This window comes from Nicotiana tomentosiformis, chromosome 10, assembly GCF_000390325.3.
Source record: "Nicotiana tomentosiformis chromosome 10, ASM39032v3, whole genome shotgun sequence".
In the NCBI taxonomy this organism is placed as follows: Eukaryota; Viridiplantae; Streptophyta; class Magnoliopsida; order Solanales; family Solanaceae; genus Nicotiana; species Nicotiana tomentosiformis.
Genome location: NC_090821.1, coordinates 63738368 through 63752770, shown reverse-complemented (window position 1 = coordinate 63752770; position 14403 = coordinate 63738368). Strand labels below are relative to the sequence as shown.

Sequence of the window (14403 nt, the reverse complement as noted above, 5' to 3'; positions counted from 1 at the left end):
ATTTACTAAAGCACAAATAGCATCATCAAGTGGGTTGCCCTTTAAAAATAAATTGGAAAATGGATAAATAAACATAAAATAAACAAAAGGGGGAAACGAATATTTATAATGTACCTTCATAATGTCTAAATTCTATGAATAGTAACAACAACTATGTATATGCCTAGTTCCTAAATAAGTTGGTGTCAGCTACATGAATAGATTCATATAGCTGACACCAACTTATTTAGGAACTAGGCATATACATAGTTGTTGTTATTGTTGTTGTTGTAGAATTTAAGTTCTATGACGTAAAAAAAAATAACAACCATATCTTTTTTTTTATTCACGTAGATATTATATATAAAAATCCCAAAGTGGGTCCAATCTTACAACTTGTCCAAATAAATGAAAATTAATTAGAAAATAAAAAGAAAGGAAATGGCTAGTACTAACAATTACATTATAGCAGTAACCGAATGAAAAATACAAGTTACAATATCTTTATAAGCTAATTACATGTAAATATCTATGGTGATTTATTAGTTTTAACATATATAAAGATAATAACTAACATGATATTATAAACTATACTGATAATTTTAAAATATTTACACTTGTCAGTATATATAAGGACATATTCTACCTTCATAGCTCAATGCATTACTATATAAAAAGTTCACTCTATCAGCCATTACTCTCAATAATTTCCAAAGCAAACCCCTCCCTCGTGTTCCTTCTACAACAACCCTAAAACCCCTCCTGCTTTCTCTTCACAACCACACAAATTGATCTCTCATTTCAACATCCTACATATATACTTACTTCTTTCTACTTTAAATACATTTAACTCTCCAATCTTTTCTATCTTCAACTTCTCAATTTCCTTTGATATATATACCTTTTCAAGTCATGTCCATCACTGGAATACATCCTGAAACTACTGAAAAAATGTCCAAGAAAATTATCCAATGGAGAAATAATGATTCAGGAGAGATTGATGTGTTTGAGGCAGCAAAGTATTTCTCAGGTGCAAATGAAGAATATTACAACAACAACAACAACAACAAGCATCAAAGTTTAAGAGGTGGAAGAATGAGTTTTGACATGCCTATAATGAGAAATTCATCACTTCTTCCTACACAAACTACTACTTATATTATGGAAAAACCAATGATCAAAAATAAAGATCAAAAGAAATACAAGCAACCAAGTTCTCCAGGTGGTAGACTTGCTAGTTTCTTGAATTCTCTCTTCAACCAAACATCATCCAAGAAAAAGAAATCATCAAAATCTTCAGCACAATCTTTGAAAGATGAAGATGAAAGTCCAAGTGGAAGAAGGAAAAGAAGAAGTAGTATAAGTCATTTTAGCTTTAGAAGCTCAAGCATTACTACTACTACTACTAATAGTAGTGATTCAAAGTCCATTTACTCTTCATCAAATTCTGGTTTTAGAACTCCACCTCCTTATACTCCTACTCCTACAAAATCATATAAAGATTTTAGAAGCTTTTCAGATCAACAACAAGTAGTAAAGTATAAGCAAGCTGCAGCTTTACAACAAGAAGTATGTGGTGACAAGAAAAGCACAGATTATTCTTGGTTGGATGAGAAGTTAAAGTTGAGCAAAAATAATGGTGAAAGGTATACTAAGAGCACAAATAGTGGATTGCCATATGAGAAAAGCAAGACATATAACAAGGTTGTTGATGTTGATGATGATGATGGTGCAGATAGTGATTCAAGTTCTGATTTGTTTGATTTACCAAATATTGACTTGGATTTCTATTCATCAAGTGGTTTGCCAGTTTATGAGACTACACATATGGATAATGTCAAGAGGGGTGCACCAATTTCCAGTGGCCCAATTTGAAGGGAAGTCTTGGCACAAAGGAAAAAATGGCAACGAGTTGGTTACAGTTTAAGCCATGAAATAAATCTCTTTCAAAGTACAAAATCAGGCCGCGTGCAACAGACTCGATCTGGTCCGACCTATTCCCTAACCCTGCGCATAGCAGGAGCTTAGCAATCCCTTTTTTTTTTCTTTTTTTTTTTTTGGCCTTTTATTCATTTCCATCTCCTTCACAAAATATTCACATTGAGCTTTTCCTCTTCTTTTTTTTGTGACTGATGTTAGGAGCCATGAAAAAGGAAGTCTTGATTTTCTTTGTCAGGATATGGGCATAGATCTGCCTTTTTTTCTTTTTTTGTGCTCCTTTAGAAGTTTTTGCAAAGCTTTTTACTGTATGTACAGTTTGGAATGTCTTGTTTGCCTTGACTTTTAGTGCTTTACTTTGTATAGCTATTATATATATGAAATGGGAATGGACTCTGGAGTGTAAGCACATCATATGTCCACCACTATAACAGCTTTGATATCATTATGCATGATTATTGATATATATTTCCAATCTCATGATGGAAAATCCAACCATAGTCATAATAACATTATGGAATATATATCATATTTTCTTTGACTTTTGTAATAAGCATTACCAGATGAGACTTCTGATTCATATTATGAAAACTTGATATCATTAGCTGTTTCCTATAATAATTAAGTAACAAACCATCCTTTTTGAAGTATTATATCATCCAATTAGATGATACATAAAATATTGGATGAAATCACTTATAAGATAATTAAGGTAAATTTTTATGATAATAAAAAAATTTATGATAAAGGATGATAATATTTCACAAGTGTTACCAAAAAACAATTATGATAATATTAGTTAGTAACATTAAAAACAATAATTGTAATTAAGTTAACCTACATTGATTGTATAAAATCCTTATACTATCAATACATATAATTTAAATCCTTAAGTATATATCAGATGAGCTTAATTAACTGGTAAAAAATTTCTCTTATTGGATTAGTACAGTAGATTTAGCATTTGAAGAAATTCCCCCTCCCTATCTTGTGCTCTCTCTCTTCTCCCACCCCTCCCGAAAATAGTTTAATTTTTATCCACTATAGTATAAAGAATAAAAGGTAGAATTAATGTATGACTAACTCAAATAATATTCTGCATGCAATATATAATTTCTAATTCTTGATTAATTTCATTTCTTCTGTCCAAAGGATACAATCTAGGTAAACAAAATTGGGAGGTGACGGAGATAAGTTATATAATTTCTACAATATTAATGTAATCAGTTATAGCAAGTTAATTATTACTCGAATTTCATGTCTAATGGCGCAAAAAAAACCGTATTAAACAAATATTACTGTAAAAAATAAAGAAAGAAAAAGAGGGCAGCCTGCACTAAGCTCTCTTTATGTGCAAGGTCCGGAGAAGGTCCGGACTACAAGGGTCTAATGTATGCAGGCATACCCTGCATTTCTGCAAGAAGCTGTTTTCACGGCTCGAACCCGTGACCTCTTGATCATGATAACAATTTTACAAGTTATTGCACAATATCTTAAATTCAATTAAAAAGGATGGGTATGTGTACGGACAAAAGCATATCACTATATATAATGATAAATAAAACTTCTATGTTAAATCAATAATAATTAGAGTATGTTAGATGTAATACCACACCACTTTGTCTAATCAAAGACACAAAGCACTATAAAAATCATGCAAATCTATTCCAAAATTCGAGTTAGGAACACATTAATAAAGACAAAGAATCTAGGCCCAACCTTGATTTATTTATGCATGAAAATGACCCAGAATCTAAAGCATGCTACATAATATAAACATAAAGAAGAGAGACAATTAAACATAACAAATCAAAGAGAAGGGCGATTTATGTTCTTGTGATTATTATAAAGGTCAAAAAAGGGTCCAAAAACTAATGACTAATTAAATATGATTTTTTTGACAAATGTAAAGCTAAAGGACTAGATTTTTATAAATATTGGCAATAATCGTCTAAAATAAAGTAGATAGCACATCTCATATATTTTTTGTGTGTGCGAGCGTTATTTAAATATTTCCTCTATGTGTCTGCATTACATATACTTAATATTTTTTTCATTACTAAAATAATTGCAACTTTTCACTTCCCGAGTATCAAAATGAATTTTTGACTAACATTTCAATTATTTTCTTTCACTGTTTAAATATATGTGATTAAAATTACAACTAATAGTAGTACTTTTCATATGTTTTGAACATCTAGAATTTAATATCGAAATTAAATTAGTTTCATTCCAATTGATCAAAAATATATCATCAATAAGCGAAGAAAGTCCAAAGAAACTAGGACGGATGGAGTATTAGAATGTGCCAAAGTTAAAAAAATATGGCAATTTATCAAACTTGTCGCCATTTTTATTTACTAAATCTAGTTATAAAAAATAAAAATAAAAAACAAGAGGGGTTATTGGCATCTAAAAACTTTGGTAAAAAATTCATATATACTTGCAATTATTTTCAAGAACCCGTTTCAATCTTTATGAACAATGATAAATTTATATTGAATGTAACAGTACTCCCATGACCGCCGAATCCTGGATCCACCTCTGAGGATAGCCATATTTGGGAATTTTTATTAGATGTTATCACTTTGAAAATTGTTTTGCACAATCTTCTTGTAACTTTATAGAGTTGTAAGTAAAGGAATAAGAAATCTTAGTAGTCAGAGTTTGCTGACTATTTAAATTTTTACCTTAGGTAAAGGTCGATTCCCCACCTTATATTTCCCTCCTTATTTCCCCTTTCTCCTTGCTCTTCCCTCTATGTATAGAAAAATATTTAATCAAAGAATTTGTCTACATTATCAAGTGAAATGGGGGCAAAGATATGGCATTGATTGAGTCATTCTTGCTCTTTATTAGAAGCAGAGTTCTAACATTTATGTAAAAATCTTTTTACACTATCAAGTTATTTAAAATTTAATTATGTAATATTTATCGTGAAATGATATGCAAATGGGTTTAACATTTAGAATTGTACCATTGAACCAATTACACTTTTAAAATTATGAATTGAAAATTTAATTATTTTTTACACATATATTTATACTTTAAGTCGAAAATACTGAGTTAAGTTGACCCGTTACCTACGATAAACAATAAAAATGGGCCAAAAAGAATGGACCAATTAGAAATGAATGAATTCAATCCACATAGCCATCGTTCAACCCATTCTCTAACTAAAAATGGGTCAATGCACGTTAAAATTAAGAAGGGATCTTCACACATATAGTCGGTCATATTTACTGTTTACTTTTTCTAGTCATATGCATAAATTACACATTAAATATACATAATTATATATATATATATATATATATATATATATATATAATACATAAATTATGCATATATTATACTTCCACCGACTATTTTTAGTTTAAGCGATTGAGTAAGCGATTATTTGGGTTAACTTTTCAATGGAAGAATTTGACCCCAAAAAGTGTGTGTAATCCCCGTTCTCTATGCTCCCTACAAGAAGCCCAACAATGTGTATCTTTTTGTTTAATTGTTGTCTGTTGAAACGGGAAAAAGGAAAAGAAACAAAAATTTTCATCATTATGGGATTTTCTTTTTAATTTTTATCCGGCGTTCGGTATTCACATAAGATCCTATTAAATTCATATTCACGTATGAAAGTCCTATATTATGGTGTAAAATGCTTTCTAATAACGGCGATTTCACACTCGGGACTCGAACTTGAGACTATAATTGATAATAAATGAGTACTTATCACTCCACTACGGTCCTCGACGGTGGTCATTATGGATTTGGTTAGTCTTGGAAATGATCTAAAGACTTTAGTAAGTTCATAAGGTGTAAAAGTGTAGTTTCTTCATTTACTCTTCACAAAGAAGACTTTTTTTTCTGTTCAGATTTATTTATTCTTAAGGGGTGGTTGTGGTTGAAGTGAACTTTAAATATTATTTTTTTATCCCATCCAAAAGCTATCATACATGTGTCAAGATTTGCTTTGCTATTTTATTACTATAGTATAGAGACAAATCATTGATTAAGGTATTTGGTTAGAACAATGTTGCTTCATGTCTATAAAAGCAGTTTTTGATGAGACATAACTGTCCAAAATACAACCAGTAACTCATAATTTGATAAATATCTACCATTGCATGAATTTTAACATATGGAATTTGATAAACCAGTTAGTGTTATAGGAGAATATATTAATATAACATTTGATTTCTAGATAAAGGTTATATTAGAATTGTCCATAATTTTAAACCCTGTGAAAATTATTTTGCACCTTATGAAAAGCTGATATATTGATGATTTGTTGAGTAAATTTTTGCAGATGTGCGACTTTACAACCCCTTAAGAAGCTACGCCAAATTGTTATTAGATTGATGAATTGGTAATATTACCAAGAAATTTGTTGGTATTTCCTTATTGTATCATTAGTGCGTATATATATATATATATATATATATATATATATATATATATATATATAAGGCAAAAATAAAAGGGTTCTTTAATATATATATTGCTTACTTATAGATGTAATTAACGACTAACTGATACACTGGCATACTTTGAAATGTCTAATGGTTAGTCACTTAAAAGTTAGCGTTATAAGCCTTATTATACAGCAGACGGAATATATATATATATATATATATATATAATATAAGAAAATTAATTATTATTATTTTCTTGTACTAATCCTTGTTTATTACTATGCTCAAACATATTACTCTATATTATGAACGGTGATGCATAATAACATTTAAACTTTACAAATAGTTATTGACATTATTTAAAATCGCTTTGACAACTTCGCTCTTTAAGTTTTCGTCCTCGCTTCTTCATTCTAGATGCATTCTCATGATGTACTTTCTCCATACTAATTTATTGATTTTAGCACTTAATTGAATATATGCAAAGCAGCCCAGTACACAAGACATCTCGCATTCAATCATATAGGATCCGGGGAATGGCCGCAACCTAATGGGTATGATATAAACAACTTTTTCTAATACAATCATTAACGACTGTTTTCACTACTCGAACCTCGTGACCTATAAGTCACACGGAGACAATTTTACTGCTGCTCCAAGGTTCCCTTTTATTTAATTGAATACATTTATGGGATAAATCAATTCTTTAAGATTAAAGGAAAATTAATCAAAATTACCATATAAGTAATCTTATGAAAAAAAATGCATTAAAACCTTAGCCAACTATCAATTTCTTAACTCTCACAAGAGTAAAAAAGGAATAGTCATTTTAGGACAGATGTAAGGATCTCAAGTAAGTAAAAATTGAACAATCATTTTGAGACAGATGGATGGACAATCATTTTTACTAACATTTCAAAGAAGGAATATTCTTCAACTACTCCCTTTTTATGCCAAAAGAAGAAAATCACAACTTCCTTAATCTCCTATATATTTCTTTTCTACTCAACCAAACCCAAGAATAGGTGGCCAATATAGAAATATCATCAAATGTCTTTCTTTTTCAAGTAACTTGAAATCCTAACAGCAAATCAAACTATTACCCTATAGAAAGAAAGTGAAATTTAACATAGAAAAATGTAATAAAATATACAAGCCTATGTGACCTTCCAACTTTGATGTATAATTAGGTCTCTACTTAATATTAAATTGGAGCAAAGTATAAGCGTGGCATATAATTGAAAGGTTGAGTGTCAAAGGCAATAGTAAAGATCAGTTGCATCAATTTTCAACACTCTATAGAGTATTAGAGTCTAGTGATTAGACACACCTAACTACCTACATTTAGTAATAATTTATTCTTTTGCCCCTTTGCTAGCAGTAATAATTTAATCTTTAATATCAATTATCACCTAAAAATGGAAACACATGCTTTTGAATTTTATTTCTTTTTTAAAAAAGAAATGCTCTCTCACACACACGCACACACTTAGAAGCGGGGACGGCGCTATAAGGAATAAATTTTGCTTAGAGCTTATATTTATATTAGATATATATTATTTTGAATATAAATTTATTGCTTAGAGGGCATTTGGACATAAGAATTATGAAATTCCGTAAAAAAGGAAAAAAAAATTCAAGTTGAAAATGATATTTGAAAACTATAGTTGTATTTGGACATGAATATATTTGGAGTTGTTTTTGAATTTTTATGAGTGGTTGAAATAGAAATTTTGAAAAATAACTTTTTTGGAGTTTTTCAAATTCCGAAAAATTTCGGAATTTAACTTCAAGTGAATTTTAGAATTTTTATAGCCAAATATTGATTCGAAAAAATTATAAAAATATTATAGAAAAAAAAAATAATTAAAAAAATATTATGAACAAACGGGCCCTAAAATACATTATAGATTTGATGACAAATTTTGAATCCATAAATTTAAATTTTGACTATGTTGCCCTGGTTTAGAAGTACCCATGGAAAGTTACAAAAGACCTTCAAGTTGTCTTTTTTAATTTTCATTTCTTTTATTTTCCTTTTTATTTCTCAAAATATGGGGAGTGGAAATTGTGTTGACTCTAATAAATGTACTCCTCTGGTTTACTAGTGGTTCTTTCCAACAATAAAAAGTGGCACACCACAAAAGCACCTGTTCTTAGTTCTTTCTTTTTCCACTCTTTTTCTTGGTAAGTTTGATGTAAAGTTTCAATCTTTCTGCATCAAAGATGATTAATTTTTATTCTTTCTGTGTTTCCTTGTGATTTTCTCAAATGGGTATTTTCTTGTTTGTTGTTTGATACTCTAAGATTAAGGTTCTGATTTGGTCTATGCTTGTTTCCTGATTTGTAAAGTCTGATAGTTGATTAAACTTGTGATTTCCTTATTTGGGTGATCTTGGTTTTGACTTTAGTATCATTCTTGCTAGTTTTAGTTTAATTTTCTGGTTCTATATATTAGTGGGGGTAATTTATTTTGCTTGTGTTGTTTTGAAAAAAATCATCTTTCATGTTTATATCTAAGGTTTGAAGTTAAAGATTGGAACTTTAATTTATACTGATGTGTTTCTGTCACTTTGTATTTTTCATATTCAGAAATTCAGTTGGATTTGGCTAGTGGTGAAGACTTAACTGTGAAGTTTATTAATTTGAAGCACCAATTTTGTAAGTGTTTGCACTTTGTATAATTTGAGAAGTTTTTGTTTCTGCCACTGATGGAACCTTTGAGCTATGCTTTAGAAGGGAGAGGTTTTCTGTTTCCTGATAATGTTGAACTGCCTGTTGACACACTTTCAAGAAGTAGAAATATTGTAAAGGAATGGAATTTGAACCCTTTTTGTGATGTTGATAAAAGCATTTGTGGTCCTAGCCAAGAAATAACTGAAAGCACGGGGTTGTTGGAATCCGGCATTGCTGATATTTTTAAGAAATCAGCAGCCAGCAACTCGTGCCCGGGAGCTTTAAGTGGTGAAATAGGTAATGGTTCTATGTTGGAACTTGGAGCCATGTTTAATCATAGTGCTACTAAATCTAATAATCTGATGTCATTACCAATTGGTTTGAAATTGGATGAGTTGACTGATTATGGAGAAGTGAGGACTAGTCAATCGTCAAAAGAAAGTTCAGTTCTTTCTTCTCCAGAATCTTCATTGCCAACTGGAAAAGCCACCCAGAGAAAGAGTTTGCATTCTCAGTTTCCTATATCTCAGGTTCGTGGTCAGAAGGGGGAGGAGTCGACTGTTTATAGGGAAGTCAAGAGTAATCAATCTTTAAAGAGAAACTTGGATTTGTCTTCAGTCAATTCATCATTGCAGGGAAAAAGACTTCGGACTACAAATTTGCATTCTGAGGTTCCTTTCTGTCAGGTTCACGGTTGTAACAAGGACCTGAGCTCGTCAAAAGACTATCACAAAAGACACAAAGTATGTGATGAACACTCAAAAACTGCTGTAGTTATCGTTAATGGCATTGAGCAAAGGTTCTGTCAGCAGTGTAGCAGGTATCGGTCTAGCTCATGTCTGCTCCTTTTTTCATGTAATCTAGGTTGCACTCTTTGTTTCTGACTAGCAAACAGAATTGAATGTGTGTGTGTGTGTGCGTGAACATATACATAAACACACATACATATTTCGTTAATCTGACTTTATAAATTGTATTGCATTTGATCTGGGAAAACCAGCTACTGTATTGAAGTCATTTGTTTGACGAGGCTTACGCAACTAAACCATGGGGTAGATCTTATGGATGTAATGTCTATGGACAAAGAAATAAACTGAACTGCCTTAAATGAGTACACTCATTGCTATGAAAAGAAGATGAAGTTTTAGCATCTGAGCTCTTAAAGAACTTATTTTGACACCAGTGTGAAAAAACACTATTAGTTCCTCATAGTTTCCACTTGATTTAATGCCTTACTGTTTCTGTAAACTTCAGTTTGAATGATCTGCCAAAACCTCTAGAAAGCTAGGAAATATAGAGGTCCCTCTTTGTCATTTGTAGAGTTACTTATTATAACCTGCCCATCCTCCGGATTCATTCTTCTGTGTATCATCCTTAAAATAGAGAACTGTTCTCGGTGTTAACAAAAAGTGATCAGCATTGACGTTTACTCTGGCAATATTTTTGCTGATTTTTATGCATTGGGTCTGAATGTCATACTTAAGTAGTTACGATTTCGCATGAATATTCTTGCTGTCAGTCCAGCATAGAATTGCAGTAACCTTTTAAAAATGCAGGTTTCACTTGCTGGCAGAATTTGATGAAGGTAAACGCAGCTGTCGCAAACGCCTTGCAGGGCATAATGAGCGGCGGAGAAAGCCTCAGTTTGATACTCACTGGGGTAACCTTTTCTCCTTCTGCTAATTATCCTTTATTTGCTGATTATGTTGTAGTAAGAGTTCTATGCTTGATTCGGCTTTTAGTTTCTTCAAATAAAGTGTTTTAACTTTGTTCAACCTAACGTTTCATCCTCTGTATTCCAAGTCTCTTCCTTTTTCCTATCCCTGTTATGAATATAAAAACATACTGTTGCTTTTCCCAATCCTGTTTTCGTGTGAAGGCGTGATAGAACTTTTATTTCTTAACCCGACTTGCTCATCTTGGGTGTTTTTGGAAACTTTATTTCTGCTACTTATCCTATTTACCCAATCATATCGAGTTAAAGGTAGTTTTTTGTTAAGTTTTTAATTTTTTTTTATTTGGTAAGCATATTCTTAAATGCTTCTAATCATTCTTTTAGCTTCTAGCATTCTCAGTTTGTTCTACCAATTATTGAAATGCAGGTTCGAGATTCTTGGATATGACACAAAGGAGAGTTCCATTTCTTTTCCCAGAAATACTTCCTGGTAGTTTCTTTTATCAAGAAAATTATGAAGTGAATAACAATAACCAGAACCTTAAATTAGAACGTAAGCCGTTCTGCATATCTCAATTGGCTATGTCAGTCACAAGGGGGCAATCCCCTGCAGAAAGCATCCAACATCAGTACGGAGTGAGAAAACAAGATCTATCCAAAGTTCCGGTTGGGTCAACATTATTATCTGTTCAAGAATTTTCTGCAGGGCAAAACTCCTCTTGTGCTCTCTCTCTTCTGTCAGCCCACTCACAAAACCTTCTACACAATTCAACCGACATTTCACCAACTCCCCCATGGATGGTTAAAGGAAACGATCATGCCTACATTAAAGACGATCATCATAATCTTGCAAAATCTCCGAGAGTAAGTGTTGCAAAGAGCTCGACACCAATTGAGCAAGATGGGGTAGTTCATGTTCCTGAAATTCAGAGAGACGGACATGATCAAAGAGCAAACTCTATGAATTCCAAGAATTGCCTTTCTCCAGAAGGCGGGCCTACCATGAATTTAGTGCAGTTGTCTTCGCACCTGCTAAGGGTGGAACAGGAGAAAAATTCTGTTCAAGTGAAGCAGGAAAATGATATCTTTAGTTCTTTTGCTTCCACTTGAGGTCTGGAAACATGTCCATTTGATATTTAACGCTTCTTTCGTTTCTATCAGGGATTTAAAATGTCAATTCATGTAAATCCATACTGTTTGTCAAGAATGCTTTAAGCCAAGAACTTATGGTAGTTGAAATGAACTTAAGCAAGAAGTTACATTTCAAAAGAATGTTTTGACATCATTGCTAGTTATCAAGTTATAGATAAATTAAACGCGAGACAAAGGAGTGCCCACAACCAATAAACACTTGTACTTCAGGTCGTATGTCTATGTTAAAACACGAACAAATGTTTCTGAGTTCAATAGACAAAAAATGTGTTCCTCTACAGTAGTGTAGCAGGCTACCAATGTGACTTTGCAATATTCAGATCTTTCATTTTCTCAACTTTCTTCTTCTTGAAAAGAGAGAAAGCTCAAAAGCAAAAAGCAAAAGCTTTTAGGAATAAGAACTCCTTGTCTGAAATATATATTCATTTAAATTGTTGTTGTTTTCGTATATGACTTTGTCTTGATTTTTTCATTCTTATTGCAGCCTGAAGGGTCAACATCTGAAATGAAGATTCCAAAGATAATGAGGAGATTAAACTAATCCACAAGTGGCCTTTCCAACAAGTCAAAAGGCAAAGGCAGAGTAATAAATGATTGATATCAGTATATCTTTTGTAAGTGCCAGCCATACCTTTATATTTATTTCCTATCATACATCAACTGTTCGGGGTTTCAATAGATCCATTTCGTCGAAACAGTGCTCTTTTATTTTAATAGTCGGTATTATATTTCCAAGGAATCTTGCAGCATATACTGATGTTTAAGAAGAAAATGGTATCTGAAGGATGACATTTCTTGTGTGTAATTTGTATATAGCATTTCTTTTATGTCAGATGGAAATGTAAAAACCCCTTGAGTTATAGCGAAACAATGGTACTTGCCTTTATCATGACAGATATAAAGCTTCACTTTTCCATCAGCAGTTCTTTTAATGCAAATTCACACTCCTTATTATACTAGTAGTCGGTACTTGGCTGGTGGGAGATAGCCTCTACATAGAGGACTGGTAATATGGTCGAATTGCATGCAATCTGGTCCGAACACCACTCTTATATAAAGAAGAAAAAGTTGTACAGACTGTTTGTAGCAACTATATGAGCCTTTTTGATGGCTTAGTCTACTTTTCAATTCAACACTTTTGCTGCCATACATGTGTGGCATCAGCATCATTCTGGAGTTTAGTATTTCATTTTATCTTGTTCTCGCTATTGGTTATTGCTACTGCTTTTTTTCTCATTTTTCCTTGTGCCGAAGGTCTTTTTGAAACAACCTCTCTACATTCACTGTAGGGGTTAAGGTCTGCGTACTATCTACCCTCCCTAGACCGCACTTGTGATACTATATTGAGATTGTTGTTGTAGTATTCCATGCGAATGGAATTAGAAAATCTTGTGTCTTGCAGTATATGACTTCTGCTGCAGAAAAGTTGTACCCCGTGCATGTGTGCACACATGTATGTTCGCGAGAAAAGAACCTTTCTAGCAATTATGTTTATGTATTGGCATAACTTTTTTCGGTTGTAGGCGTGCATAAATGTATATGGAGAATATGATTAAGTATAGTTTCTTATGACAGGGGTTGTGATGTTTAGCTAAATTAGACTTGGTTGGTTAGCTTTTCAATTCAGTATAGTGTTATTTTATGCATTAGATTAGTGTGTTTTTGTTGTGGTCCTTGATAAAGAAGGAAGGAAGGAAGAGGAAGTGGTCCCTCAATTCTTGGTTTTGCAACATTCCATTTGGTTGCAAAAATAGGCCTGCTGCTCCCATCATGTAGTATCATTCTAGTAAGATGTGAAAAATTGTTCAATATTCAAGTGGATGATTTTGTTTTTTTAAAAAAACAAAATTTTGGGAATAAAATTTGTGATTAGTTAATTTTTTTTAATAAACAATGATAAAAATTAGAATTTCATAAAGTGGGATTGAGCATTGAGCATTTGTGTGCTGGGTCTATGAGTGCTAATTTCCATTCCATGAATATTATTTTTGGGAAAATGATATTGTACCGCTCTTAAAATAATAGCCGAAAAATGTATTGTATACTTTTGTATATATATACATTATGTATGTTATATATAAAAATTATACAAATTTTATACACTTATGCCGGCTACCGAATGTAAATAGTTTTTGGCGCGGGTTAAAAGTGAAAAAAGCTCGAAGAATTAACCTAAATAGTCGCCTATGTAACCATTTAAACTAGAAATAGCCAATAGATGTATATATATGCATAATTCATGTACAGTATATGTATATTCATTTATCATCAGGTATAATTTATGTTTATTGGCTAGGAAAATGAAACAATAAATCTGGCCGATTATTTGAATAAAGATTCTATATTTTAACGGGGGTTGTTGGAACCGAAGAAACCTATTTCTTTTTCCAAGTTATTATACTTCGCTGCCCTAAATATAGGTTCTGGATCAAAGTGATATCACAGACTCACAGTATCTATAATAAATACGAAATATAAGAAAAAAATAGTGTAGTACGTTCACATTTTTATTAATGGGGCATTTAAAGTTTTACAAAGGGAACAGTCAACAAATTGACTTTGGAAAACTCT

The 14403-nt window shown here is 31.8% G+C and overlaps 2 protein-coding genes across 2 annotated transcripts; both read left to right on the top strand.

The window, feature by feature from the left end:
• The first annotated feature begins 656 nt into the window (after positions 1 to 656).
• On the top strand, positions 657 to 2259 carry LOC104103681 (protein BIG GRAIN 1-like E). The gene has a single exon (XM_009611601.4). The coding sequence runs from the start codon at positions 892 to 894 to the stop codon at positions 1852 to 1854; it is 963 nt and encodes a 320-aa protein (XP_009609896.1). The 5' UTR covers positions 657 to 891; the 3' UTR covers positions 1855 to 2259.
• Positions 2260 to 8377: 6118 nt separating this feature from the next.
• Positions 8378 to 12751, top strand: LOC104117682 (squamosa promoter-binding-like protein 6). Its single transcript, XM_009628755.4, has 5 exons — positions 8378 to 8516; positions 8922 to 9825; positions 10562 to 10665; positions 11108 to 11791; positions 12317 to 12751. The coding sequence occupies exons 2-4, from the start codon at positions 9041 to 9043 to the stop codon at positions 11788 to 11790; spliced, it is 1572 nt and encodes a 523-aa protein (XP_009627050.1). The 5' UTR covers positions 8378 to 8516; positions 8922 to 9040; the 3' UTR covers position 11791; positions 12317 to 12751.
• The last annotated feature ends 1652 nt before the right edge of the window (positions 12752 to 14403 follow it).